At 36.6% G+C, this 27532-nt stretch overlaps 1 protein-coding gene across 2 annotated transcripts in view; it reads left to right on the plus strand.

Annotated features, from left to right (window-relative positions):
• TTC21B (tetratricopeptide repeat domain 21B) overlaps nucleotides 1–27532 on the plus strand; it is an 86853-nt gene that overhangs the window by 32646 nt on the left and 26675 nt on the right. For both annotated transcript variants that reach the window (XM_022569935.2, XM_022569937.2), the window contains exons 15-22: nucleotides 454–692; nucleotides 2480–2552; nucleotides 3727–3837; nucleotides 4560–4698; nucleotides 10584–10690; nucleotides 14716–14904; nucleotides 19408–19518; nucleotides 20456–20537. In XM_022569935.2, the coding sequence (XP_022425643.2) occupies nucleotides 454–692; nucleotides 2480–2552; nucleotides 3727–3837; nucleotides 4560–4698; nucleotides 10584–10690; nucleotides 14716–14904; nucleotides 19408–19518; nucleotides 20456–20537 (1051 nt within the window). The remainder of the gene's footprint in view (nucleotides 1–453; nucleotides 693–2479; nucleotides 2553–3726; nucleotides 3838–4559; nucleotides 4699–10583; nucleotides 10691–14715; nucleotides 14905–19407; nucleotides 19519–20455; nucleotides 20538–27532) is intronic.

Raw genomic sequence — 27532 nt, forward strand, 5'->3', positions numbered from 1 at the left:
AATGAACATGGCTAAGAATTTAGGCTTTGGAGTCAGGCTGGTTCTATCATTTGTTAACTTAACTGTCTGAATCTCATTTTACTTACTACAAAGTGGGGGGTAATTATAGTAACTACCTTAGAGGATTTTTGTGAGAATTAAATGGGTTAATATTTACAATGCTGGGTGCAAAGTAAATGTTTAATTAAATTATAGTAGCAACAAGTCTTAGGTAGCAACTGCTGTTGTCCTAGTTATGAGAACACTTTTCAGCTAACAAATATTTATAATGTCATCTTAATTTGGTCTCTGAGTTTGGTTTTAAATTTTTGTACTTTTCAAAAAAATCTATCATTATTTCACAAATATCATAACTGTACTAGCATTTATTGTTCATTCTGTATTAGTAGAAAACCTTAGTTTGTAGTGTAATTTGTGGAAATTTTGAATGTTACTTTAATTGCACCTTTACAGCATGAGGCGGCCAAAGTTTTACAAGATGCCATCCATGAATTTTCCGGGACATCTGAAGAATTGCGTGTCACTATTGCTAATGCAGACCTAGCTCTGGCCCAGGGAGATGTGGAACGGGCTTTAAGCATGCTTCGGAATGTTACATCTGAGCAGCCTTATTTCATAGAGACCAAAGAAAAAATGGCAGATATATATCTGAAGCACAGAAAAGAGAAGATGTTATATATCACTTGTTACAGGTAAATGGTTCTTTCAACCCATTATATTTTGACATTTATCTCCTAAAATTAATCCCCAGATTTCTTTCTTTTAACTGCTTTTCAGATACTTTATAGATCCCTTCCTTAATGTGTTCTTGCTTCCTTCTACTACCACCAAACACAGTAACTGTAACCAAGTTACTCTCCCTGAAATGTAAATCATGGTAATTATGATTTATTTCAACCTGTGGCTTACTTTAGTTTCTTAGCTCTCCTCTCTCATCAGATGTTATTTTTGGACTTTGAAAGAGCTACCATTACATGTATTCTAATAGCTTAAAAGCATTATGTAATGTACCAATTCAGGGGCTATATAGTCATATTTAACACTCAGTATCATAGTTATAGCAGAAGAAAATTATGGCTTAGTATATACCACACTAAGGTATGGATTACAGAAGTGGCAGGGGTTTAAAAAGTGTCATACACTGATGCCCTTGGGAGTTACTGGGATACACAAAACATGCACACACACACACTCACACGAGACATGGGTGCACACATGCACACACAGGTTGCTCTTACACTTCTCCCCAAACAAAAAGATAAAGATACAAGCACACACTCCATGTGAGAGAAAATTAATGTTTTATCCTTGAGAATAGTAAAATGTTGATGAATTAAGTCATATTGGTTCATCTATATTTTGTAAATATCAAAGCCCAGAAAGCTGCTCAGATTCGTTGTAGGTACTGAGTGATTCAAAGAAACTGAGCAGCACCCCCTGTATAGATGGATGGACTGGAGTTTCCTCGATTATATTTTCTATGATGTTTCTAAAATATCGGCACTATCATCTCTAATGATATGACAATTTTTTTTTCACTCTTCACACCTTTTATTCTATTATTATTTTTTAACATCTTTATTGGAGTATAATTGCTTTACAATGGTGTGTTAGTTTCTGCTTTATTACAAAGTGAATCAGCTATACGTATACATATATCCCCATATCCCCTCCCTCTTGCATCTCCCTCCCACACTCCCTATCCCACCCCTCTAGGTGGTCACAAAGCACCGAGGTGATCTCCCTGTGCTATGTGGCTGCTTCCCACTAGCTATTTTACATTTGGTAGTGCGTATATGTATGTATATATAAAATAGGGTTGATGTGTTTGGATGCACTGTAGTATAGTAGCTAAAATCATAGGGTTTTTTTTTGAAGTAGATCTGACACATTAGCTATAGTAAACTCAGCATTATCTATATAATTGTAACAATTTTCTTTTCTCAGAGTTTTTGGACCAATTAAGTGAGATATTGTACATTAAAGACTTAGCGTCACGTTATCTGAGCAACCTTGGTATTTTGACCTTTAGTAGTTTACCTTTTGCAGGTAAAAAATAAGCAAATGTTGAAATAGAATATTTTATATTTTTTAAGGTAACCCGTTGTATATGACTTACGCCATGAATATCAGAGCTCAGGGTGCACAGGAGGATGATAAGTGTTTGTCATATTTTGCAACTTCATTCCCACATCACGTATTTCTGGATAATGAGAGCTTATGTGTTTACTATCTGTCTGTATACTTTTACCTGCATTTCAGGAAATAGAAAAATTTAATGAAAAAAATTGTTGACTTAGCATAAACAATCTGAGTGTGGGTATGGCTGGGGTTTTTAAACAATATTACCCCGTTGGATATAAAGAAGGCACTCTGAAGGCTATTAGTTCATTGAAAAAATAAGCTTATCTTTTATTTAATTGGTTTAGAAGAAGAAATTTATATTCAATACACTAAGTAGAGTTCGTCTGATTTCCAGAGAAATTGCTGAAAGGATGCCTAGCCCTCGTTCTTTTATTCTCCTTGGTGATGCATACATGAATATTCAAGAGGTAAAGTTTCTGATACTACTGAACTTAGATTTAAAAACAAAACAAAAACCAAAAATTCTTCTTTGTGATTAGTATAACATTCTACTGAAAGGAATTTGGGTTTTTTTCTTCCAGTTTTATTGAGATACAGTTGACATGCAGCACTGTGTAAGTTTAAGGTATAGCATAATGATTTAACTTAAATACATCATGCAGTGATTATCACAGTAAGTTCGGTGAATATCCATCATCTTATATAGCTCAAAATTAAAGAAATAGAAAAAAAAATTTTTCCCTTGTAATGAGAACTCTCAGGATTTACTTTCAACAGCTTTCACGTATAACGTACAGCAGTGTTAATTTTCATGTTGTACATTACATCCCTAATACTTATCTTGTAACTGGAAGCTTGTACCTTTTAACCACCTTCATCCAAATCCCCTCCCCTCATTTTAATAACGTTTACTTAATAGTCAAAGATCCAGTCATCACAATAAAAAGGGAGACAACCATTACAATTAAAAAGTTATAGTTATTTTTCAGGGCTTCCCTGGTGGCGCAGTGGTTGAGAGTCCGCCTGCCAATGCCAGGGGCACGGATTCGTGCCCTGGTCCGGGAAGATCCCACATGCTGCAGACTGGCTGGGCCCGTGAGCCATGGCCTCTGGGCCTGCGCGTCTGGAGCCTGTGCTCCACAACGGGAGGCACTGCAACAGTGGGATGCCCGCATAAAAAAAAGTTATAGTTATTTTTCAAATTGAGATCCAGTTATTCAGCACTGTCATTTGAAATAGAGATGATACCAGAAGTAAGGTGAGTCACCTTTCAACAAAAGGATGAAAAGAGCTACTGGCTAAGGTGGTGTTTTCTTCAAAGGGAAGCAATCCTCTGACCTCTGGTTCTGGCTTTTATAATGATGCCAGATGAAAAGCTGTCAAGAAGCTGTCTCTTAGTTCTCATATGACTATTTATGAGGACATGGACCTAAGTAACATGGGTGGGATTATACTAGTGAGTTACACCTGCGCTAGTGATTATCAGCTCTCTGAAATTATTAAGGTTTCTGGACTTAGTATGTGCTTTATTAGTCTTAGTAAGTATTCCAAATGTAGACCTTAATTATAGAAGTGTTGCCATTTAATGGGAGCCATCTAAGCTGTTATTTTATTGCTTCATTTTTTATCTGCCAACATTAGCCTGAAGAAGCCATAGTAGCATATGAGCAAGCATTAAATCAGAACCCAAAGGATGGAACATTGGCAAGCAAAATTGGGAAAGCTCTTGTCAAAACTCACAACTACTCAAAGGTAGATACTTTATATTTTGAAATGTATCTGTTTTAACAAATCTGCAAACCCTGCTCTGTGAAAGATCTTCAGCAAGCACTGTTTGTATCTTAATGGTTGGAAACTCCAAATTTGTCTTTACAAACTGGAATTTGTGTTAAAGACTTTCTCAGTGTCTCAGATTCTTCTCTGCTGCATTTTGCAAAGACTTTTTGGACCCTAAAGTTTACTTCAGGTTTCACCTTACAGCAAAATTCTGCCATGAAATAAATTATGATAAACTTACTGTTGTTACATCTCTTTTATCATATGACAAAGCATAATAGATGTCCTTTCCATTGAACCAGTTTTGGTAAGCCATGTGCTTTGAGGGGTTTTTTTGTTTGTTTTGTAGTAAGGATAATAGATTTTCCTTTAGTTATATTCTTGCCCTATTCCTGGTAACTGTTGAACATATATACAACAGCTAGCAAAGTATTTGCATTCACTAACGTTTGGAATAAAACTAGAAAAAATTTTAACAAAGTACTTTGCTTTAGTTACTTGTTGTAAGAAATGCTAGTTGTCTTGTGTAATACTGGATTCTGTAAGAAAAACGTCACACTTAATCAATCGTGCAAGTCCATGCATAAGCTGCTTTTAGGTTACTTCCAATTGCTTTAAGTCATAATGTGTGTAGGATCTATGCTTGAATGCCATTCTCATTGCCTTTTTTTCCCCTAACTGAAATGGATTTTGTTTAGGCAATCACTTATTATGAAGCTGCTCTGAAAAATGGACAACAAAATTATCTTTTCTATGACTTGGCTGAGCTCTTATTAAAACTGAAATGGTATGACAAAGCAGAAAAAGTTCTTCAACATGCACTAGCTCATGAACCTGGTATGAAAATCTTTCTTATTTGAAATAGTATACCTAATATATCTGATTCTTTTATTTTTATATTAGTATGTATTTGTATTGTTAGTGTATGTGAGGTTGGTTCTTTCATTTGTCAGAATGTCACTCTACTAAAATAAGATATTTTAAAAATCTTAAAACAGATTTGTGAAACAGTTTGTGTTATAGAAAACTACTTTCCAAAGTGACATAAAGAAAGTTCCCTTTAGTTTTTTCTTTAATTTAATTTTTATTTTGTGTTATAGTTGATTTACAATGTTATATTAGTTTCAGCTGTACAGCAAAGTGATTCAGTTATACATATATATATGTATACATTCTTTTCCCATATAGGTTATTATAGATTACTGAGTGGTGTTCCCTGTGCTGTACAATAGGTCCTTGTTGATTATCTATTTTATATGTAGTAGTGTGTATTTGTTGGTCCCAAACTCCTAATTTATCCCTCCCTCCCACCTCTCCCCTTTCGTAACCATGTTTGTTTTCAAACTCTGTGAGTCTGTTTCTGTTTTGTAAATAAGTTCATTTGTATCATTTTTTTAGATTCCATATATAAGTAATATCATGATATTTGTCTGTCTCTGATTTACTTCACTTCATATGATAATCTCTAGGTCCATTCATGTTGCTGCAAATGGCATTATTTCATTCTTTTTAATGGCTGAGTAATATTCCATTGTATACACATACCACATCTTCTTTATCCACTCCTCTGTCGATGAACACTTAGGCTGCTTCCATGTTCTGGCTATTGTAAATAGTGCTGCAGTGAACATTGGGGTAGATGTATCTTTTTTGTTTTGTTTCTGTTTTGTTTTGTTTTGTTTTTTTGTGGTACACGGGCCTCTCACTGCTGTGGCCTCTCCCGTTGCAGAGCACAGGCTCCGGACGCGCAGGCCCAGCGGCCATGGCTCACGGGCCCAGCTGCTCCGCAGCATGTGGGATCTTCCCGGACTGGGGCACGAACCCGTGTCCCCTGCATTGGCAGGCAGACTCTCAACCACTGCACCACCAGGGAAGCCCCATGTATCTTTTTGAATTACTGTTTCCTCTGGATATATGCTCAGGAGTGGGATTGCTGGATCATATGGTAGCTCTATTTTTAGTTTTTTAAGGGACCTCCATACTGTTCTCCATAGTGACTGTACCAATTCACATTACCACCAACAATGTAGGAGGGCTCCCTTTTCTCCATGCCCTCTCCAGCATTTATTGTTTGTAGATTTTTTAATGATGGCCATTCTGACCAGTGTGAGGTGATACCTCACTGTAGTTTTGATTTGCATTTCTCTGATTATTAGCGATGCTGAGCATCTTTTCGTGTGCTTTTTTTTTGCCATCTGTATGTCTTCTTTGGAGAAATGTCTGTTTAGATCTTCTGCCCATTTTTTGATTGGGTTGTTTATATTTTTGATATTGAGATTCATGAGCTGTTTGTATATTTTGGTGATGAATCCCTTTTCAGTCACTTCATTTGCAAATATTTTCTCCCATTCTGAAGTGGGTTGTCTTTTTATTTTGTTTATGGTTTCCTTTGCTGTGCAAAAGCTTTGAAGTTTAATTAGGTCCCATTTGTTTATTTTTGTTTTTATTTTCATTACTCTAGGAGGTGGATTGAAAAAATCCAGCAATGGATGTTGCTGCAATTTATGTCATAGAGTGTTCTCCCTATGTTTTCCTCTAAGAGTTTTATAGTATCCGGTATTAGGTTTAGGTCTTCAGTCCATTTTGAGTTTGTTTTTGTGTATGGTGTTAGAGAATGTTCTAATTTCATTCTTTTTTATGTAACTGTCTGGTTTTCCCAGCACCACTTATTGAAGAAACTGTCTTTTCTCCATTGTATATCCTTGCCTCCTTTGTCATAGATTAATTGACCAGAGGTCCGTGGGTTTGTTTCTGGGCTTTCTATCCTGTTCCATTGATTTATATTTCTTTTTTTGTGCCAGTACCATTGTGTTTTGATTACTGTAGCTTTGTTGGAAGTTTCCTATAAATTGTAACTACAACCGGTGTTTAAACAAGTAAACATTTTTATAATCCTTTTTAAAAGTTGTTTTTTAAAAAAAAATTCAGCATTATTAAAGAGTATAATGTACAAGTCTCCAGTTTCTCCTGTGAATTCTACTTGCCCTGTTCTCAGACCTCCCTAGAGGTAACCATTTTTGTGTTTTAGTGTATATTTTATATATATTTATGTAAATATCTAAGTGTAATATGCATATTGTTCTTTTCAAAATGCATCATTCTTCCTATTCAGCAATTTTTTTCACATACAATATGTTGCAGATATAGTTTGATGTCAGTACATCCATATTATTCTATCTAATAGACTCACAATATTTTATAACTCCGTAAGCTATTTAACTTTTCCCCAGTTAGTCTTCCAGTCTTTTGATGTTATAAACCATGTTAAAATGAATATCCTTGTATCTCATTCTTTGGCATACACTTGCTTATATTTCTTAAGAGCAAGATGCTATGTTAAAGGGTATGTGTACTTAAATTTTAATTGGATACTATCGAATTGCCTTCTTAAAAGTTCATACAAATTTACTTTTTAAAGATCTGTACTTTTTAAATAAAATCTAGTGCTTGTTCATTGGAAAAATTTGAGGATTATAGAAGTGAATGAAAGTTGTGTCGCTCTCCCACTCTCCAGAGAAAACCACGTCCTGATCAATCTCCCTGCCCCTATCTGTCACACACTATTACATAACACTTTTTGCTACCAAAAAGGAGTCATATTATACCTATAGGTCTGCAGTATGCATTTTTCATTTAATAGCCTCTCTTCATTTTGGCAGATATAGCACTTTTAAATTTTTTAACATAGCGTATTTTACTGTTTGTCAATATCATAATTTATTTGATGACTCCCCTATTGATAGACATTTAGATAGAAGAAAACATTACTGAGGTAGAATCCTTGTTTATATAGCAGTATGTTCTTCCTAGAATTGAATCTTGCTCCATTGTTTTTTCTTAAAGGTAAAAATGTCCCAACATTATGTAGTATTAATTATAGAGAAAACAAACTTCTAATTTACATTTCTTTGATGATTGATAAGGTTAAGTATTATATCTATAGATCGTATTTTCACTATTTCATTCATATCCTTTGTCTTAATCCTTTATCTATTATTCATTAATCTTTTACCTATTATTCATGTTACAGATATTTTCTCCCAGGCTGTCCTTTCTTTATCAAATTACTTTATCATTTCATTGGTCAAATAGAATATTTAACTATCATATATAATACCTACCAGTCTTTTCTCTTTTTGACTTTTGAATTTCTTGTCATGCTCAGAAAAAGCTTCCCTAATCCTAACATTGAAAAAAGTTTTCTTATATTTTTCTGGGGCTTTTGTAATTTTAATTTGTATAATGGAGAATTTTAATTTTTATAATGAAGAACTTTAATTCACATACAATTTTTACTATATAGTTTCCCAAAGGGATAGCCAATTATATCTCAGTGTCATTTACTGAAATGCCACCTTTATCATATTATAAGCTTTTTTATACATTTCACTCTGATTCTGGGAATTTTTGTTTTGAGTTCCTTCCTTCTCCCCTCCCATTTTTATTTTTGCCAATACCATGTTTTCTGTGATTTTAAAGTATGTTTGGATACATAGATAAGGCAAGCCAACTCTAAATTTTCTAATATGTCTAAAATGGTCTTTTAATTTAGCTTTGAAGTTGATGCTTAAATTCTAATTTGAATGCATTTATTTATTCCATAAAAATACTTGCATGAGTCTTGTCAGACCTTGCTTGAAACACTACAGATGGCCTAAATGTGGATATGCATTTTTTAAAAGGTTGTAGAGGAGGAGAGATTCAAGTAGTATGTTTTACTTATATGGGCATAAGTATATTACATTTATGCAGTATAAATACTTTCATTTAATAATTTGCTGAGCACATCCAATGGTGTACTTAGATGCCTTCATGTGCATTTCATTATATGTTATTAATGCTCACATTAGTTTTTGAGACAAATAAAATTATCTACATTTTTAAATTAGCATCTAATACTCAATTTTCTTGAGTTATCCAGGTTCACCTAGTTGATATAGTAGCACCAGGGTTCTAAGAAACATCTTAAACTTAGCATGTTTGAAAGTGAATTCCTTATCTGCCTCCCCCATCTGTTCTATGTGCAGCCTTCTCTATCTCAATAACTTCAGCCTTCTTTGTAGTTTTGAAGAACCAAAATCCTTGCCTTCACCCTTGCCCATAGGAAATCCTCTTGGTTCTGCCTTCTAGATACATTCAGAATTCTCCTGTGTCTCATTATTTCCACTATTGTCACCCTGTCCTAGCAACATCTTCTCTTAGGTGGATTAAAGCAGTAGCCTACACCTGGTCTCCCTGTTACCCAATCCTCAACCCCACAGCTGGACACAGCCTTTCCCAACCCAGCAGCACTATTGGACCTTTTAAACAACCAAAGTTTGATCACACCTGCTCAAGCTCCCCCTTGTCTCCCATTTCTCTGAGTTAACCAAAGTCTTACAGTGGCTTACATGGCCTTCACACATGCATGCTGTTGCTCCTCTGACCTCTCCTTCCAGCCTGCTCTCACCATTGTCACAGCTCCCTTGTTCCTTGTACCACCTTAGAGCTTTTCTTACCTGTAAAATAGCAATAACAAAACCTGCTTCTCAGGTTGAGATTTTAAATAAATAATGATGTATTCAAACAGAATATGGCTCAGGCCATGCTGTCGATAAATGGTAGAAGAAACATCTTTTTGTTAATTATCTAGGGTTCTTTTATTACTCTTAGATTACAAAATAATAATACCAAATACTTAAATAGCACTTGACATGTACAAGACTTTAATTGCTTTGCATATATTAGCTTATTTAATAATTTACTAACTTTTTAAATTTTACAGTAATCTTATGAGATAGGTACTATTATTTCTCCTATTTTACAGATGAAAGGGAGGCACAGAATAGATAACTACCTTGTTCGACTAGGCCCTTGTTAACTAGAAAGTGATAAAGCCTAGATTTGAAACCAGACAGGTTGGCATCAAAGTCAGTGTTTATTATGTATATATGTATGTATATATGTATACTTTATTAAGTTCTGTTATTTAAAAATAAATAGCAGTTACCTTTTTAATTGCATGTACTAACTACCCCATCTTGTTTTTAAATGACTTCAATAAACAGAGGTGCTTATACACTTAAGAATGGAAATTGAGGACTTTCCTAGTGGTGCAGTGGTTAAGAATCCACCTGCCAGTGCCGGGTACACAGGTTCGATCTCTGATCTGGGAAGATCCCACATGCTGAGGAGCAACTAAGCTCATGCGCCACAACTACTGAGCCCATGTACCCTAGAGCCTATGCACTGCAACTACTGAGCCCCACACGCCGCAACTACTGAGGCCTGTGCACTCTAGAGCCCACACGCCTAGAGCCCGTGCTCCTCAACAAGAGAAGCCACTGCAATGAGGAACCCATGCACCGCAACAAAGAGCAGCCCCTGCTCACCACAACTAGAGAAAGCCCATGCACAGCAACAAAGACAGATAAACAAACAAATTAATTAATTAAATCTTAAAAAAAAAAAAAAGAATGGAAATTGAAACTCTTCTCTGTGTTGTTGTATTGTTATCTCTTGTATGTCTAAGAAAAGCCTCCAGTTCTTTAACTTTTCTTCCAGCCAGTTTTTATCCTAAATCTTTTTTTTTTCCAATTTGGCCATTCTTCAGTTGATTTACTGAACCTTTTTAAACTTTATTCACTATTTTTCAAAGTCAAGTATAAAAACTTATAGAAAAATGTAAAGATTTATTTAAAATGAATTATTATTTTTTCCCATTATATTTTATTCTTTCATAGTAAATGAACTGTCAGCTCTCACAGAGGATGGACGTTCTCAAGTTCTTCTAGCAAAAGTTTATAGTAAAGTGGACAGACCTGGTGATGCAGTTGCTTCATTACAACAGGTAAACAAATGCCTTTGTTTGTAAGGGGTTAAGGGTGGGTGATAGTCTCAGAAGGAAATGCGCCACACGTAAAAGGAAGACAATCTTTTGGCCCAACTGTCATAGAAAATAAGTCAAATAGAAATAATGATTGAATGCCAGTGGATTGTACTGTTTAAATGTATTGTTGCTAATTATTAATAACAATTAGGGAAGGTTGATATTTTTAATCCTGTTTTATAGCTGAGGGAGCTCGGTTTAATAACTTGTGTGAAGTCACATGACTAGTGTCATAGGCAGGAGTTGAACTCATTTTTTTCTTCCACTTATTTATATCTTCTTTAATTTCCTTTAATGTTCTGTGGTTTTCAATGTAGAGGTTTTGTACTCATTTCCTTAGATGTATTCCTAAGTGGCTGATGTGTTTTGATGATTTTTCAATTTCTAGTTAGCCAACAGTTTTGTCTAATACACTGTCTGCATCTATCAAAATGGTCATGTGACTTTTCTCCAATTTTTTTTCCTGTTTATTAAATTGATTGATTTTTGAATGTTAAACCATCCTTACAGTACTGAAATAAATGTCACTGTTGTGATTTTTCAAAAGACATTGCTGGAATTTAAAGATAGTTCCTAATATTTTGTTCAAGGTTTGTGCATATATGTTCATTAGAAAGGTTGGTCTCTAAGACATGCTATTTCTTTAATGTTTGGAACAGTTCAGTATTAGCACCTTTGAGACCTTGAGGTTTCTTTGACAGAAGATTTTTATTAATAGATTCAATATCTCTAGATTTCAACACACAAAATGTGTGTGTGTGTTTCAGGCAGTGTCCAATAATATTTTTTTGTTCAAATTGTGAATGAATGGAGCTCACACTGTTAGATTTCTGTGACCCCCATGTAAGCTTATGATTTCATTAAGATATGTAATCTTCAACAATGTAATATCTTACCCTTAATTGTTGGTATGTTTTATCCCTGTTTTCTGAATTATGTGATAAAGGAATGGCACTTAACCTGAGGTTAGCTACCATTAGGTAAAAGGAAAGTGTAATTTTCCTAAATTTAGACTTTCAAAACATTTTAGAAGTGAATTTGGCATATTTCATTCCATTATGAATAGCATTAGTCTCAGTGACTGGTTGCATGAGCTTCTGTGTTCTATGAGCAGACACACTGAATAACACTAAAAGACAAACTGTGGTTAGACAATGCCAGCAAACCAAAATCAAATTCATTTTAAGTTTATATGTTATAGCACAGGGATTTTTCACCTTTCATAAAATTTGAAGAGCTATAACGTTCTTTCCCGCTATAATATTCTTTGCATTCTGATCTCTGAAAAAGTAAATCTTTTTGAGGTACAATACAAACAATTTGAATTTGAATATAGAATTACAATACAATTCAAATAGTGTAATCAAAGTGTTTGATATTTTAAATTCATTTATTCAGCAACCATTTATTGAGCTTAATTCTCCACATTATGGAACTTGGGAGTTGCATCATAATATTTTTGCATAGTTGCTAAACATGAAATATGAAATATGTTTCGGACTTCCGAAATAACTCCACATTTCTTCATCCCTCTCTGTCATCTTTTAGCCTTATCTATTATTATCTTTTAGCCCAGACTCCTCCTAACTGATCCCCATCCTCTTATTGAACAATAGAGGTGAAAATCATGGGATCCATCTTCACATATGTTCACCATGATAGGAGCTTGAAATTTTTGTTGAATGGCTGAAAGGAAATCATAGATTATTTTAATTGTTTAATTGCAGGAACAGTTAAAGGAAAAATCACTTTAGTATAGGCATTATCTTTTCTGTGAAAATAAAATCTAAACTAGAAATAAAAAACCTATGTGCCATAAAACACTAACAATTTTAGGACATTATAACTTGATATAGTTTTAGTTAGTATGTACAGATTATACTTGTGTTTGCTTCCTTCACTTAACATTCATTTGTATGGATTTTTCCAGTATAGCTCCATCTTCATCATATAAAAAGTAATGTGATATTCTGATTTTATTGGCATATTTTGCTTTGATGTGGTCTTCGGTAAGATACAATAAGGCTATTGAAATAAAAAGGGAAAATTAAGAATTCTTTGAAATAAGATGTTTATATATATACTTTCTTCTACCCAAGGGTTTGATGGAATTTAGAAGAATATTATAATAAAGGAAGGGGGAGGGAAAAGTAATGGTGTTGACAGATCAGGGTTAATATGCTTATTGTAAAAGACCATGAAATTTATTTCTGATAAAAGCAAGGAAAAGTATAGGGAATGGTATCAATTCTTCAAGAAAATTTTATTCTATGTGAAAATGTTTTTTAATGATTATTAGATATACTTAGAGAAATTGAGCATTGTTTTATGATATCTTTAATAAAAAATGAAAAAAACTTTTGCTCAAGATCCACCCCCTCCCAACCCCCCAATTATTTATAAGAAAATTGCAAGGTATCACAAAGCCTAACTTATAAAGGTTTTTCTCTAGGAAGTTAAGCTCATGAGGTCCACCTATTTGACATTTAGAGATTTAGTTGATGCAGAGATAAAACTCACACTGTCTAGAGAAAGAAGTGCATGTATTTTAACCTAGTGCAACCATATAATTTATCATTCAAGCCAGAATACTTTTGAGAAAGAAAGAAGAATTAATAATTAAGCTGGCACAACAGGTATAAAAGGGTACTGCCCCTATTTAGACCAGTTGTTTCAGAGTTCTTTGTGAGTGTGTGTGCACATATGCAAAACCGTGCACACTGGTACATGCATAATATAAAACATCAAATACACAAACGTGCACATACCTCTATACTTATAAACACACATTAATATAACCAAAATTAAAATTTCATGAAACAGTGTTAACCTATACCACATGCTATATATACAGTATTTTTTAATCCTTTCTCTTTCATTTCCAAAAGAATGCTTATCATGATACCCTAAAATATTATGACCTGTGGTTCCCCAAAATAATCAGCTTTAGACCATCTTCATCAAATACCAGTTGTCAACCAACGTTTTGACAGGAGTCCCCAGAAGGGCTTGTTGTGTGTGGCAGATGGTGGGCATTTATTGTTCATTAAATGAATGCATGAATGCATGAGTGAATGATTAGCTCAAAGTTAAAGTTTATTGTAAAGGCCTAACGCCTAGGAGTTGTCACTTGTTAAAGGAAGGTCTCGATGTTTCAGAAACCAGACTTGTGGGTGGGAAGGCTGATACTCCTCCAGTTTAGCAAATCACTCTACATTCTTAGTCTGAGGAAGGCCCCTACCTCCTTAGGAGTGTCTGTGCATAGTGTGGGACCAGGTATATACACCATCAATTGGTTAGGCATTTCCTTATCATCAGACTTTTGGGTTGCTTCCAGATTTGTTTTTGTTTTGTTGTTGCTGTTGTTTTGTTTTGTTTTTACAACAGGCCATTTTTTTAATAACAAATAACATGTTTCCTTTTTTCCTTCTAAGTGATGTCCTTAATACCTTCCCAAGAATGAAACAGCTAAGTTCAATAGTGTGTTAATTTTAGGGAGTTAGTATGTTTTACGAGGGTGCTCCCCAGAGAGACGGGACTGACTTATATGCCATTGACAATATGTGGATGTACTTACTCCCTGAAACATGCCAGTATTTGATTCAATAACTTTTAGATACTATTTTATTAATTTAATAAACATTTACAGTTTTCATTTTTTTAATTACAACATGTAGACATCTTTTCTAAATATTTGTTTCATGGTTGCATTTCCTCTTAGTGAGTTTCCTGTGCATATTCTTATAACAGTGGGAGAAGATTCAGTACTTTTATAGCATTTTAGTTGCAAAGATAAGTGCATACTGGCTTATTTGCAAACAAGTAACCTTTTTAAAACCTCAGTTAAGACATTTTCTTTGGATCAGGCTTTGTTAGATTGAGGGCCATTAATGCTTAAATAAATCTGTAAAATTATGCTACATGTGATTTACTGAGAATTGTTTAATTTCTTTTTAAAATTCCTTTTTATCCTTATATTTTTCTAGGCTCGAGAATTACAAGCTCGGGTACTAAAACGTGTTCAGATGGAACAGCCAGATGCAGTTCCTGCACAGAAACATTTAGCAGCTGAAATTTGTGCAGAGATTGCAAAACATTCTGTTGCTCAGCGAGACTATGAAAAAGCAATTAAATTTTATAGAGAGGCTCTTGTTCATTGTGAAACAGATAATAAGGTCAGTACTTTTATCAAATTTTAAGCACCTTATATTCCAGATGTCATCTAATTTCCCCAAATGTAAACTTCTTAACAGCTTATTTATAAAGATTTGAAAAGCAATGTAATAAAAATGCAAGTTAAAATATTAATATTGGTTTCAGAAATACTTCAAAATACATGATGCCTTAATAATGTTAGTCTAAAATTATTATGAAGTGATATAAAGTAAATCTGTAAGCTCTTTTTACATTCATCTGTGTTTTAATAATTACTTTAAAACAATTCTCAAATTCAAATAAATATCTGAATCTAGAGGATTCAATTCAGTTTACTAAACAGCTACTGTATTTTCATTGCTGTTTGGTGCTGGATATACAGAAGCAACTAGATTGAATCTCTTAACTTCAAATGGCACAGCGTGAGAATAAATGTAAAGATAATATTAGTGTAGAAAACTTATACACATGGCCAGTTTAATTTTTTTGAAAATTTTATTTTATTTTAATTATATTGGAGTGTATAGTTGATTTACAATGTTGTATTAGTTTCAGGTATACAGCAAAGTGATTCAGTTATACATATACATATATCCATTCTTTATCAGATTCTTTTCTCATATAGGTTATCACAGAATGTTGAGTAGAGTTCCCTGTGCTATGCTACGTAGGTCCTGGTTGGTACTTGTTGGTCACCTGTCTTGTGTATAGTAGTGTGTGTATGTTAATCCCAAACTCCTGATTTATCCCTCCCCCACCACGTTTCCCCTTTGGTAACCATAAGTTTGTTTTCAATATCTGTGAGTCTATTTCTGTTTTGTAAATAAGTTCATTTGTTTCATTTTTTAAAAAATTAGAGTCCACATGTGAGTGATATCATATGATATTTGTTTTTCTCTGACTTACTTCACTTAGTATGATAATCTCTAGGTCCATCCATGCTGCTGCAAATGGGGTTATTTCATTATTTTAATAGCTGAGTAGTACTCCACTGTGTATATGGACCACATCTTCTTTACCCATTCCTCTGTCGATGGGCATTTAGGTCGCTTCCATGTCTTGGCTGTTGTATAGTGCTGCAGTGAACAGTGAGATGCATGTATCATTTCGAATTATGGTTTTCTCTGGATATACACCCAGGAATGTGATTGCTGGATCATACAATAGTTCTATTTTTAGTTTTTTTCTAAGGAAACTCCACACTGTTCTCCATAGTGGTTTTACCAGTTTACATTCCCACAAACAGTGTAGGAGGGTTCCCTTTTCTCCACACCCTTTCCAGCATCTGTTTCTGTTTGTAGACTTTTTGATGATGGCCATTCTGACCAGTTTGAGGTGATAACTCATTGTGGTTTTGATTTGCGTTTCTCTAATGATTAGTGTGATGTTGAGCATCTTCTCACGTGCTTTTTTGGCCGTCTGTATGTCTTTGGAGAAATGTCTAGATCTTTTGCCCATTTTTTGGTTCGATTGTTTGCTTTTTTAACGTTGAGCTGCATGAGCTGTTTGTAAATTTTGGAGGTTAATCCCTTGTCATTTGCATTGTTTGCAAATATTTTCTCCCATTCTGTGGGTTGTCTTTTTGTTTATGGTTTCCTTTGCTGTGCAGACACTTTTAAGTTTAATTCGGTCCCATCTGTTTTTGGTTTTTTTTTTTTCCATTACTCTAGGAGGTGGATCCAAAAAGATATTGCTGCAATCTATGTCAGAGAATGTTCTGCCTATGTTTTCCTCTAAGAGTTTTATAGTGTCTGGACTTACATGTAGGTCTTTGATCCATTTTGAGTTTATTTTTGTGTATGGTGTTAGAGAATGTTGTAATTTCATTCATTTACATGTAGCTGTCCAGTTTTCCCAGCACAATTTATTGAAGAGACTGTCTTTTCTCCATTGCATAGTCTTGACTCCTTTGTTGTAGATTAATTGACCATAGGGGCATGGGTTTATTTCTGGGCATTCTATCCTGTTCCATGGATCTATATTTCCGTTTTTGGGCCAGTAACATACTCTTTTGATGACTGTAGATTTATAGAATAGTCTGAAGTCAGGGAGCCTGATTCCACCAGCTCCGTTTTTCTTTCTGAAGATTGCTTTGGCTATTTGGGGTCTTTTGTGTCTCTGTACAAATTTAAAATTTTTTGTTCTAGTTCTGTGAAAAATGCCATTGGTAATCTGCTAGGGATTGCAGTAAATCTGTCGATTGCCTTGGGAAGTATAGTCATTGTGACAGTGTTGATTCTTCCAATCCAAGAACATGTTATATCTTTCCATCTGTTTGTGTCATCATTGATTTCTTTCACTGGTGTCTTATAGTTTTCAGAATTACAGGTCTTTTGCCTCCTTAGGTAGGTTTATTTCTAGGTATTTTATTCTTTTTGATCTGATGGTAAATGGGATTGTTTCTTTAATTTCTCTTTCTGATCTTTCGTTGTTAGTGTGTAGGAATGCAAGAGATTTCTGTGTATTAAATTTTGTATCCTGCAACTTTACTGATTTCATTGACGGGCTCTAGTAGTTTTCTGGTAGCATCTTAAGGATTTTCTATGTATAGTATCATCATGTCATCTGGAAACAGTGACAGTTTTACTCCTTCTTTGCCAATTTGGATTCCTTTTATTTCTTTTTCTTCTCTGATTGCCAGGGCTAGGACTTCCAAAACTATGTTGAGTAAGAGTGGCAAGAGGGGACATCCTTGTCTTGTTCCTGATCTTAGAGGAAATGCTTTCAGCTTTTCACCATTGAGTATGATGTTAGCTGTAGGTTTGTCATATATGGTCTATATTATGTTGAGGTATGTTCCCTCTATTCCTACTTTCTATAGAGTTTTTATCATAAATCGGTGTTGAATTTTGTCAAAAGCTTTTTCTGCATCTATTGAGATGATGATATGGTTTTTATTCAGTTTGTTGATATGGTATATCACACTGATTGATCTGCAGATACTGAAGAATCCTTACATCCCTGGGATAAATCCCACTTGATCATGGTGTATGATCCTTTTAATGTATTGTTGGATTTGGTTTGCCAGTATTTTGTTGAGTGTTTTTGCGTCTGTGTTCATCAGTAATATTGGCCTGTAGTTTTCTTTTCTTCTGGTATCTCTGTCTGGTTTTGGTATCAGGATGATGGTGGCCTCATAAAATGAGTTTGGGAGTGTTCCTTCCTCTGCAGTATTTTGGAATACTTTCAGAAGGATAGGTATTAACTCTTCTCTAAATGTTTGGTAGAATTTACCTGTGAAGTCATCTAGTGTTGCAGTTTTGTTTGTTGGAAGTTTTTTTATCACAATTTCAGTACTTGTGATTGGTCTGTTCATATTTGCAATTTCTTCCTGATTCAGTATGGGGAGATTGTATCTTTCTAAGAATTTGTCATTTCTTCCAGATTGTCCATTTTGTTGGCATATAGTTGCTTGTAGTGTCTCTTATCCTTTGTATTTCTGTGGTGTCCGTTGTAACTTCTCCGTTTTCATTTCTAATTTTATTGATTTTTGCCCTCTCCCTTTTTTTCTTGAAGAGTCTGGCTATAGGTTTATCAATTTTGTTTATGTTTTCAGAGAACTAGCTTTTAGTTTCATTGATCTTTTCTATTTTTTTTAGTCTCTATTTCATTTATTTCTGCTCTGATCTTTATGACTTCTTCCCATCTACTAACTTTGGGTTTTCTTTGTTTTTCTTTCTCTAGTTGCTTTAGGTGTTAAGGTTAGGTTGTTGATTTGAGAGTTGTCTTATTTCCTGAGGTGGGATTGTATTTCTGTAAACTTCTCTTAGAACTGCTTTCTCTGCATCCCATATGTTTTGGATCATGATGATCTTTTCATTGTCATTTGTCTCTAGGTAATTTTTGATTTCCTCTTTGATTTCTTCAGTGATCCACTGGTTGTCATGGCCAGTTTTATAAACTAAAATGTTATTACTCTCAGATCTTGATAGATGATCAACATTTTAAAACAATACGCTAGTAAATGGCTAAATATTTAAATAAGTGATGTAGAACACGAGACAACCATGTTCTAGAATTTAAAGTTTAAGATTAGACGTTTTGAAATAATACAACTCTTTCAGATGTAAGGCAAAGATAATATGTATTAAGTCATAACCAAATAGGTACCTTGTTCAGTGGTGACTAAAGTAACTGGAATCATAGTTGTACATCTGGAGCATATCTGCTTCAAGCGTTTTATTTTACAAATGAGGAAACAGGTTTAGAGAGGTAAAGGGCCCCATCATGGAGAAGCTTGGACTAGAATCGTAGCTCCTAATTTAAGACCAGTGTTCTTGTCACAATGCTTTGTGTCTCTGTACTTTTCAAGTGAGGCACAGCCTGTTTTTCCTTTTTTTTTTCTTTTTCCAGTATAAGAGAAACTAGAGATGAGCAAACCTATAGTTTTCCTGCTTATCATGCTTGGCCTTTTTATTGCAATAACTTTTGGTCAAATAAAGTTTCATCTGTGCCTACACATTTTCTTGTTTCACTTTTTATTCCAAACATTTTCTGACTAATCTTGCCCTTCTTCTCTGTAGATAATGCTGGAGCTGGCACGATTATACCTGGCACAAGATGACCCTGACGCCTGCCTGCGGCACTGCGCTCTGCTTCTCCAGAGCGACCAGGACAATGAAGCTGCCACCATGGTTAGTCCAGGAGACTTCACTGCTGTAAAGGCAGTTGTGTTTTATATTGATTCCATGGGGCAGTTTCAAATTTTAACTGATAAAAGTAATAGTAGATGAGATGCCTGGCTCATGTTGGCTTTTGGAAGAAATAACACTTTTAACATTATTAGTATATTTTACCAATAAACGCCAAGACTCTCTTTATTTTATGAGAATGGTGAACTTAGGTCAGGTTTTTGCTTGCCCTTTTTGGGCCTAGTTAATTTTTCTTTATGCTTGGTCAGGAGGAGTTCATGTGGTAAAGCTCTAATTTGCTAAAGACTAACTGTTACCAGTTTCAGTGGCACTTTCTGAGTTACAGAAAAAATTCTTCATGTTATCATTTTAAGGTGTGTGTTTATTAAATAGAGTTTTGCTCTTCTTTCTCATTTTTACCTGGGTTGAGGTTTTTGGTAGCTTTTCAAACAGCTACATAGATGACAGTTTGTGAGGTTCATTTAATAATTTTACAAATGAGTCCGTGTAACTGAAAAGAAAAATAAGACCTCTCCCTTTTAAAGCACCTGCTCATTTTAAATTCCTTTGAAATACTTAAGGTTTCAGAATGTTCTGCGTTTTCTTTTAAAATCTTCTCGTTATTTTAGCCAAGTGAGACACAGAGAGTGTGCAGTTCCCTTCAAGTTTCTGTTTTTAGAATAACTGCTTGAAACATATTTTATGCTAAAAATACAGTTTTTGCAAACAGAAATGTTTCACATCCTTGATTATCTTCTGTTATACTGATCTCAGTGCTAATCTGCTTAAGGTGTACTTGACTTTTAAATGGCTCCGTTTTATAAAACTTTGCCCTCCTCATGTTTCTCATATGTGTTTTCATAGCAACCAATCTTGATAGGAATACTATGCTTTGTAAAATATATGGCAATATTTTTAGAACCAACGTTTACCTTTATAGATGATGGCAGATCTCATGTTCAGAAAACAGGACTACGAACGAGCCGTGTTTCATTTACAACAGCTTTTAGAACGAAAACCAGGTAAATATCCACTGATTATACCTTGTAATGCAATCAACTCCCTTTCTCTTCTTTTTGGCTGTTATGCTGCTTATTCCACACCTGCCCTTGAGCAGCTGAAATGGTTATAAGAAAAATGACTGGTCATTAAAGTGACTGGTTTCACTTTAAATCATGACCAGAGACCCCAGATGGGCCCTCAGATTCTGCCTGGCAATCCTACTGTACTTGTCTAATGAATTCACTCACTCCATCCCCCTTTTATACTTTCTCCTCTCCACAAACCTCTGACACCCTTTCCCCTTTCCCCTCTTCTTGTCCTCAGCTAGAAACCTTGCCTCCTACCTCATTGAGAAAACGTGAGCACCTGGAAGAGAACATCTCCCTCTTCCTGTCCCCAGGTCGGCCTGCTCCCCAGGTCTGCCACCCCACCTGCAACAGCTGCTCCCTGTGGGCACTGGTTGCCTCCCCTCCCCTCCTGAAGGGCTTTACTTCTGCTGTTCTGTCTCTCCTGTACCATCATCTTCTTGCCAGTCAGCATATAAATATGCTGTGACACCTGCCCACTTTAAGGACATTAGTAAATAAAATCCAGCTCTCAAGTCTCCAGTTACTCTCCCCTTCCAATTACAGCTCCACTTTCCACTGTAGCAAATTTCCTCTGAAGAATTTCTGTCTTCACTGTCTCCTCCACTCCTGCACTCCAGGGAGGCTGCTTCTGCAGGGTGGCCAGTGCCCTCCGTGCCGCCAGACCCAGGTCTGATTCTCAGTTCTCTGCTTTCTGGGCCTGACAATGTACTTAGCACAGCTTACCTCCTCCTTCATGAAGGATGTCCTTGACTTGTCTTCCGGGATGCTGGGCTTACCTGGTGTTTTCCCAGCTGACCGCTCTGTTTCACCCTCCTTTGTTAGATCTGTCTTCTCTTTATGACCTTTAAATGTCAGAGTGTTCTAGACACCATTTCTCAAACGTTTTCCCCTTTAATACCGTCACTGCTCTAGGTGACTTCATCCAGGCCCCCGGCTTTACGTCCAGTGTCCAGTCCCGACTCATCTACACCACTGCCTATTTGCATTCCCACTCAGCTGCCTAGGAGGCTGTCCAGCTTAACCCGTCCAAAACACAAGACTGGATCTTTTCCTTCCCTCCAGATCTACTCCTTCTCTTTTTCTCATTTCAGTAAATGGCATTACCATTTATCCATTTACTCCAGTCCCAAACCTTCTAGTTACCTTTGTCTCATCTTTCTTCTCATATACCACGTCCAGTCTGTCAGCAAATCCCTGTTAGCTCTACCTTCAAAATATGTCTAGAATCCCATCACTTTTACCGCCTCTACCGCTGCCACCCTGGTCATTTCTCACACAGATTACTGCAGTGTTCTCACAACTCACCTCTGTTCCTAGGCCTTGCCTCCGAATAGTTTAGAAATGCTTTCAGCTGAAAGTAGTGGTTATCCTCCCCCCATACTCTAGTGGCCTAAATAATTATGGCTTTCATTTTTCTCTTATGTTAAAGAAATTTAAAAGTAGATTGTGCTGGGAATGGCCCAGAGATTCCACGGTATCATCAGGAAGTCTGAGTCCTTCTGTCTTTTTCTTCTACCATCATTAGCCAAACTTCCATTTTAAGTATCACGTCCGAGATGACCGCTGCAGCTCTAGGCATTGATGTTCCTGGATGGGGAAGGTGGAGGTGGGCCAAAGGGCATACCTCCTCAGTGAGTCATCTTTTCTTTCTTTAAAAATAAAAAAAAAAAAAAAAAAACCCTTTCTAGAAGCACCTCTGTAGCTGCAAAACAGAGTGGGAAATGTCATCTTCTAGCTGAACACAGTGCCACGTAGAATAAAATCAGAACTCTGATAGTGAAAAAGGAAGGGATAGTAGATATTAGGTAAGCAACAGCCCAGGCAGGTTAGTTCCTTGAGACTCTCCAGTTGCTGTTCCCTCTTCCTGGAGTATGTCCTGCTTTATTCCACTCAGAACTTTGCTCTCATGCTGCCTCTTCCTGAGGGTGCCCTTCCCCAGCCATCCTATGTCAATAACAGCTCATTGCCCTCCATCCTCTTATCCTGTTCTCAGTCCTTTGTTTTATATTGCATTTGTAAAAGAAAGCAAAACAAAAATTGTAAATAATAGATCATAAGCATCAAGTGGCCGGGAACTGGGTCTTCACTGCTATGAAGACGTAGAACAGTATCTGGCTGAGTATAAATATTGGATGAATAGAAGAGTGGGAGGAGAAAAGGAAAAAAGGGAGATGGGAGAAAGGGGGAAGGGAAGGGAATGTATGTTACTTATGTGTCAAAGTACTGGCTGAGAAGAGTTTGTGATCTCAGAGGAAGTCCTCGAGCGGTCGTTCAGTTCTTCCAACCCCTGTGCCTTGTCTCAGGATGATGCCATGGGCAGTCAGAGCTGCCTGGGTGGGGCAGCGTGCACACAGAGGTGGGCATGCCTCAAGGAGGGCAGCTCAGAGAACCAGATACACTCGACTTGTTCCACTTACTAATGCGAGAACCAGATACACTCGACTTGTTCCACTTACTAATGCTGTTACTCGCTGAAGGTTTCAATTTATAGAACAGTCCCTTCTGCTTACAAATAAAACATTCCTAATTCCTAGTTAGGGCAAAGATTAGAAGGAAAAAATTTGTTCTTATGGTGATGTCAACACTTTTAATTTCTCATTATTTTTATCATCTTTTAAGATTGTCTCCCACCTTTGGACTTCCTCAGGTCATGTCGTTTCTCACACTGTCTGCTCCAGCTCATATTCAGATGTTATTTGAAAGACTGCTCTTAATTCCTTTAACTTCTTACCTTTTCTGCTTACTCCAAGTCTAAAATATGGGCCATCCTCCCACTTCATTTGCCCAAACCTTACTCATACTTTCTTCAGGCCTAAGTTGTCTTCCTGCCATGGCTTCTCTCTTGGTTTCTATACTCTGTTTTGTTTTTTTTTCCTTCTCTGAACTACTGTTTAAGGTAATGCATGTAATATTTTCATTCTGACTATCTCAAGCTGTTCCCGTATTGCAGCATTTCCCTCTGAGTCAGTGATCCAACCTAGTTTCTTTAAAAAACAGACCTCTTTCCTTGTGAATATGTTTAAGCCACTGGTGTCAACAGTGCCCTTGCACCCTCTGAGTCAGTGATCCAACCTGGTTTCTTTAAAAAACAGACCTCTTTCCTTGTGAATATGTTTAAGCCATTGGTGTCAACAGTGCCCTTGCATGTAAGATTTGAGGAAGCCCCTCATCTGTCACGTGACTTTTGTATCACCCAGGTTACTTGGCCCCAGCACTTTTTCCAAATACATAATAGTGGTGCTCTGGACTGTCTACTTAAAAACAAATATAAAGTGAATTATTTATTTATAAATTCAGTAGAACGACCTAGTACTCCAGAAATACCAAACAACATACAACCACCAGCATCAGGTATATTTCCAGGTACATAGATGGTGCAAAGTAATTGTTTACTGGTTGGATGGCTCAATGAATGACTGTGAAATACCAAGTTGTTTAAAAATACAAAGTTTTAAGTACATTTTTATTGTCTATGTGATATTTTGTTTTTAATCTTGCATTCTATGCTTTATTCCTAATAGGATTTTATAAACTTATCCACTAGTCAATTTTTTTCAGAATTATTCTAAAATCTGTGCATCTATACTTACTTTGTCATGTGTTATATAGGTCATCCTCAGTAGCACATCTTATACTTCAAGGCTGTGTTTGAGCTTACTTCAGAAATTTACTATCTAATTTGACTTAACCTAGCTAGTAGAAAATTCTCCATATAGATCTAATTACTGCTCTCTTGACAGATTACAAACCTTTTCTCTCTCAGAATCTCCAAATCATCCTGAGTTCTCCCCTTCCCTCACACTAATTGGTTAACAAGTCCTATCGGTTCTCTCTGCTGAATAACTAACTATCACATCCTGTCCATCTTCTCCTAGCTTACCACTCTAATGAAGAACTTTATTACCTCTCACCCGGACTAGTGCAGTTTCCCAGCTGATCTTCCAGCCTCTAGTCTCTTGCTGTTCCAGGCCATTGTAGGAACTATCATATTAATTCTAAAAAATCGAAAACTAGCCCTCTGCTTAAAATTTAGGATGACTTTCCAGGGTAAAGTCTAAACTACAGCATTATTTTGATAATAATACACCCCAGGATTACCCTTCCATCCATATTTCTTATCCCTCTTCCTCTACTTCAGCATCTAGCACTCTCCATGCTCTTCTCAGCCCTGTCTTTGCACATGCCACCTGCCCTTGGAATGCCTTTGTCTGCCTAACAAGACTCAAAAGTCTGATCCTCTGTGAAACCTCTTCTGCCTCCCCCAGGCAAAGTTAGGAATTCTGTGCATTGTAATTCCATAGCACTTCATGCCTAATCACATCACATTATGGTTTTTCTTGATGTTTTCTCACTGTTCATTAATAAACATGAACTAACTTTTCAGAATATAATACATTTTAGCTTTCGACACATTTCTTAAGTGCAGAAATTTGCCTTCTGTCAGATTTCATGGTTAACCAAAAGACAAGTTAATGTAATCTAACCTATCAGTGATAATTATAACTTCAACTAATAATGAATGCATTTCAGTAATATTGTAAGGTGATAATTATTCAAGAAACTGGCCTCCCAAGGTTGACTTTAGATAATATCAGTAATATTATATATCACACACACTAGCAAAATCATACAAACAATTGGGGGCCAGAAATTTCAACCTTTACTTCCTGTCTAATCCAATTTAGCTTCTAGATTCTGTGGCTTCATTATAGGGTAGTCATCCTAGTTCTTAACAAAATATTTGGCATTATAGATATTACTATTGACGTTTATAGTTTTAAAGCTCTTTCATGCTTTTATTTGGTTTCCATGGCACTCTGAAGGTCAATATTATAATCCTGTTTTAAGAAAGTAAGTGATTCTAGACTCAGAGAATTTGACTAATGTGCTGGAATTCGCATAAAAGACCAATATTCGAATCCTCTTTCTGAAACCATACTCTGATCGCGCTCCTCTTTTTAGTGATACCAGAAGGCAGACAGAACAACATTTTGAAACCCAAGATTATGGGTCAAGAAAGGCAAATGGTGGGGGGGAGCGATCAAGATGGTGGAGTAGTAGAATGTGAAGCTCATCTCCTCCCACGAATGCATCAAAAATACCTCTACATGTGGAATGATTCTCACTGAATATCTACTGCATGCTAGCAGAAGACCTCAGACCTCTGAAAGGGCAGGAAAATCTCCACATAACTGGGTAGGACAAAATTAAAAAGGAAGAAAAAAAGAAAGTGAGAAAGGAATTGGGGATGGGACCTGCTCCCCTGGGAGGGAGCTATGAAAGAGGAAAGGTTCCTGCACCCAGGGGAGTCCCCTGATGGGGAGATCAGCAGTTACAGAGGGGGCACTTCTGAGCCTCAGAGGAGAATGCAGCAACCGGTTTGCAGCAGCTAGAATGGAGAGAGACCTGCACAGATGGTCAGTGCCACCACTCTGCACTCCCCAGCCTGAAACACACATCTGCTGGTGCTGGTGGGGGCTGGGTGTGGAACCTCAGGCTTCAGAGATCAGACCCGGGGAGAGGACTGGGGTGGGCTGCATGGAAACTCCCTGAAGAGGCTGGAGTCTGGTGCAGCTGCACCCGCGGGTGTACGCACAGGAAGCCTGGGCTGCCTTAGAGGCCAGGCGCCGTTGTGTGGGTGGTGTGCAAGGGGAGGGGTGGGGCCCGCCATTACAGCTTTTTTTCCTGTGTGAGCTCTCAGGTGGCAAGACACAGCCTGCATGAGCTCCAAAAGCAATTGTGAGCCACCACTGTCCCCTAGGCTTCAGGACCAACTGTGAGCCACTACCGCCCCTGTACTTGAGGAGTGGTCTCAAGCCACCAACTCCACCCTGCTGGACTCCAGGAGCAGTCGTGAGCCACCTCTGCTCCCGTTGTGTGCTCCAGGGATGCACGTGAGCTGCCACCACTGCTGAAAACCCCACAGGCCAGGCACCAGCTGCTGCATCTGTGCACCCCCTTCAAGGGGATAATGACCAGCACATACTGAGGAAAGCGGCGACAGGCATCCATACTAAAAACAGCCCTTGCACCAAAAATATTAAACCCACACGAGCTACACAGGGATGCTCCCACATATAAATAGCCCTCCAAGACCACAACAGACAACTGTTTCTCCTAAACTCACAGAATAAGAGAAATAATATAAATAAAATGAAGAAGCAGAGGAACCACTCCCAGTTAAAAGACCAAGAGAATTCCCCCGAAAGAACAAACAATGAAGCAGATCTCTTCAGTCTAATAGACACCAGTTTCAAAAAGGAGATAATGAAAATACTGAAGGAATTAAGAAAGGCTGTCGAAAGAAATGCAGAGTACTGTAAAAAGGAACTAGAAACTATAAAGAGGAACCAAGAAAAATTAGAAAACTCATTTGTCAAGACAAAGACTGAACTAAAGGCAATGAATAGCAGAAGAAATAATGCAGAAGAATGAATAAGTGACCTGGAAGATAGAGTAATGGAAATCACCCAATCAGGACAGAAGACAGAAAGCCAAATGAAAAAAAATGAAAACAATATAAGAGACCTATGGGATAATATAAACCATGCAAATTTATGCATAATAGGGATTCCAGGAGGGGAAGAAAGAGAATAGGGGATGGAAAATGCATTTGAAGAAATTATGGCAGAAAACTTCCCAAACCTAAAGAAGGAAACAGATAACCCAGTACAGGAAGCACAGAGGTAGAAAATCATCCACGCATAAATATGACATCAAAACCAGCAATCATGAGAAGACGAGAGTGCAAATACAGGATACTGAAAAATGCATTTAAAATTAAAAGACCAGCAACTTAAAACAATCTTATTTATACATAGACTGCTATATCAAAACCTCATGATAGGGACTTCCCTGTGGTGGTACAGTGATTAAGACTTCGCCTTCCAATGCAGGGGGTGCAGGTTTGATCCCTGGTCAGGGAG

This window comes from Delphinapterus leucas, chromosome 8 (genome assembly GCF_059928025.1).
Source record: "Delphinapterus leucas isolate spDelLeu-1000000601 "Yukka" chromosome 8, BTC_Dleu_Yukka2, whole genome shotgun sequence".
Classification (NCBI taxonomy): Eukaryota; Metazoa; Chordata; class Mammalia; order Artiodactyla; family Monodontidae; genus Delphinapterus; species Delphinapterus leucas.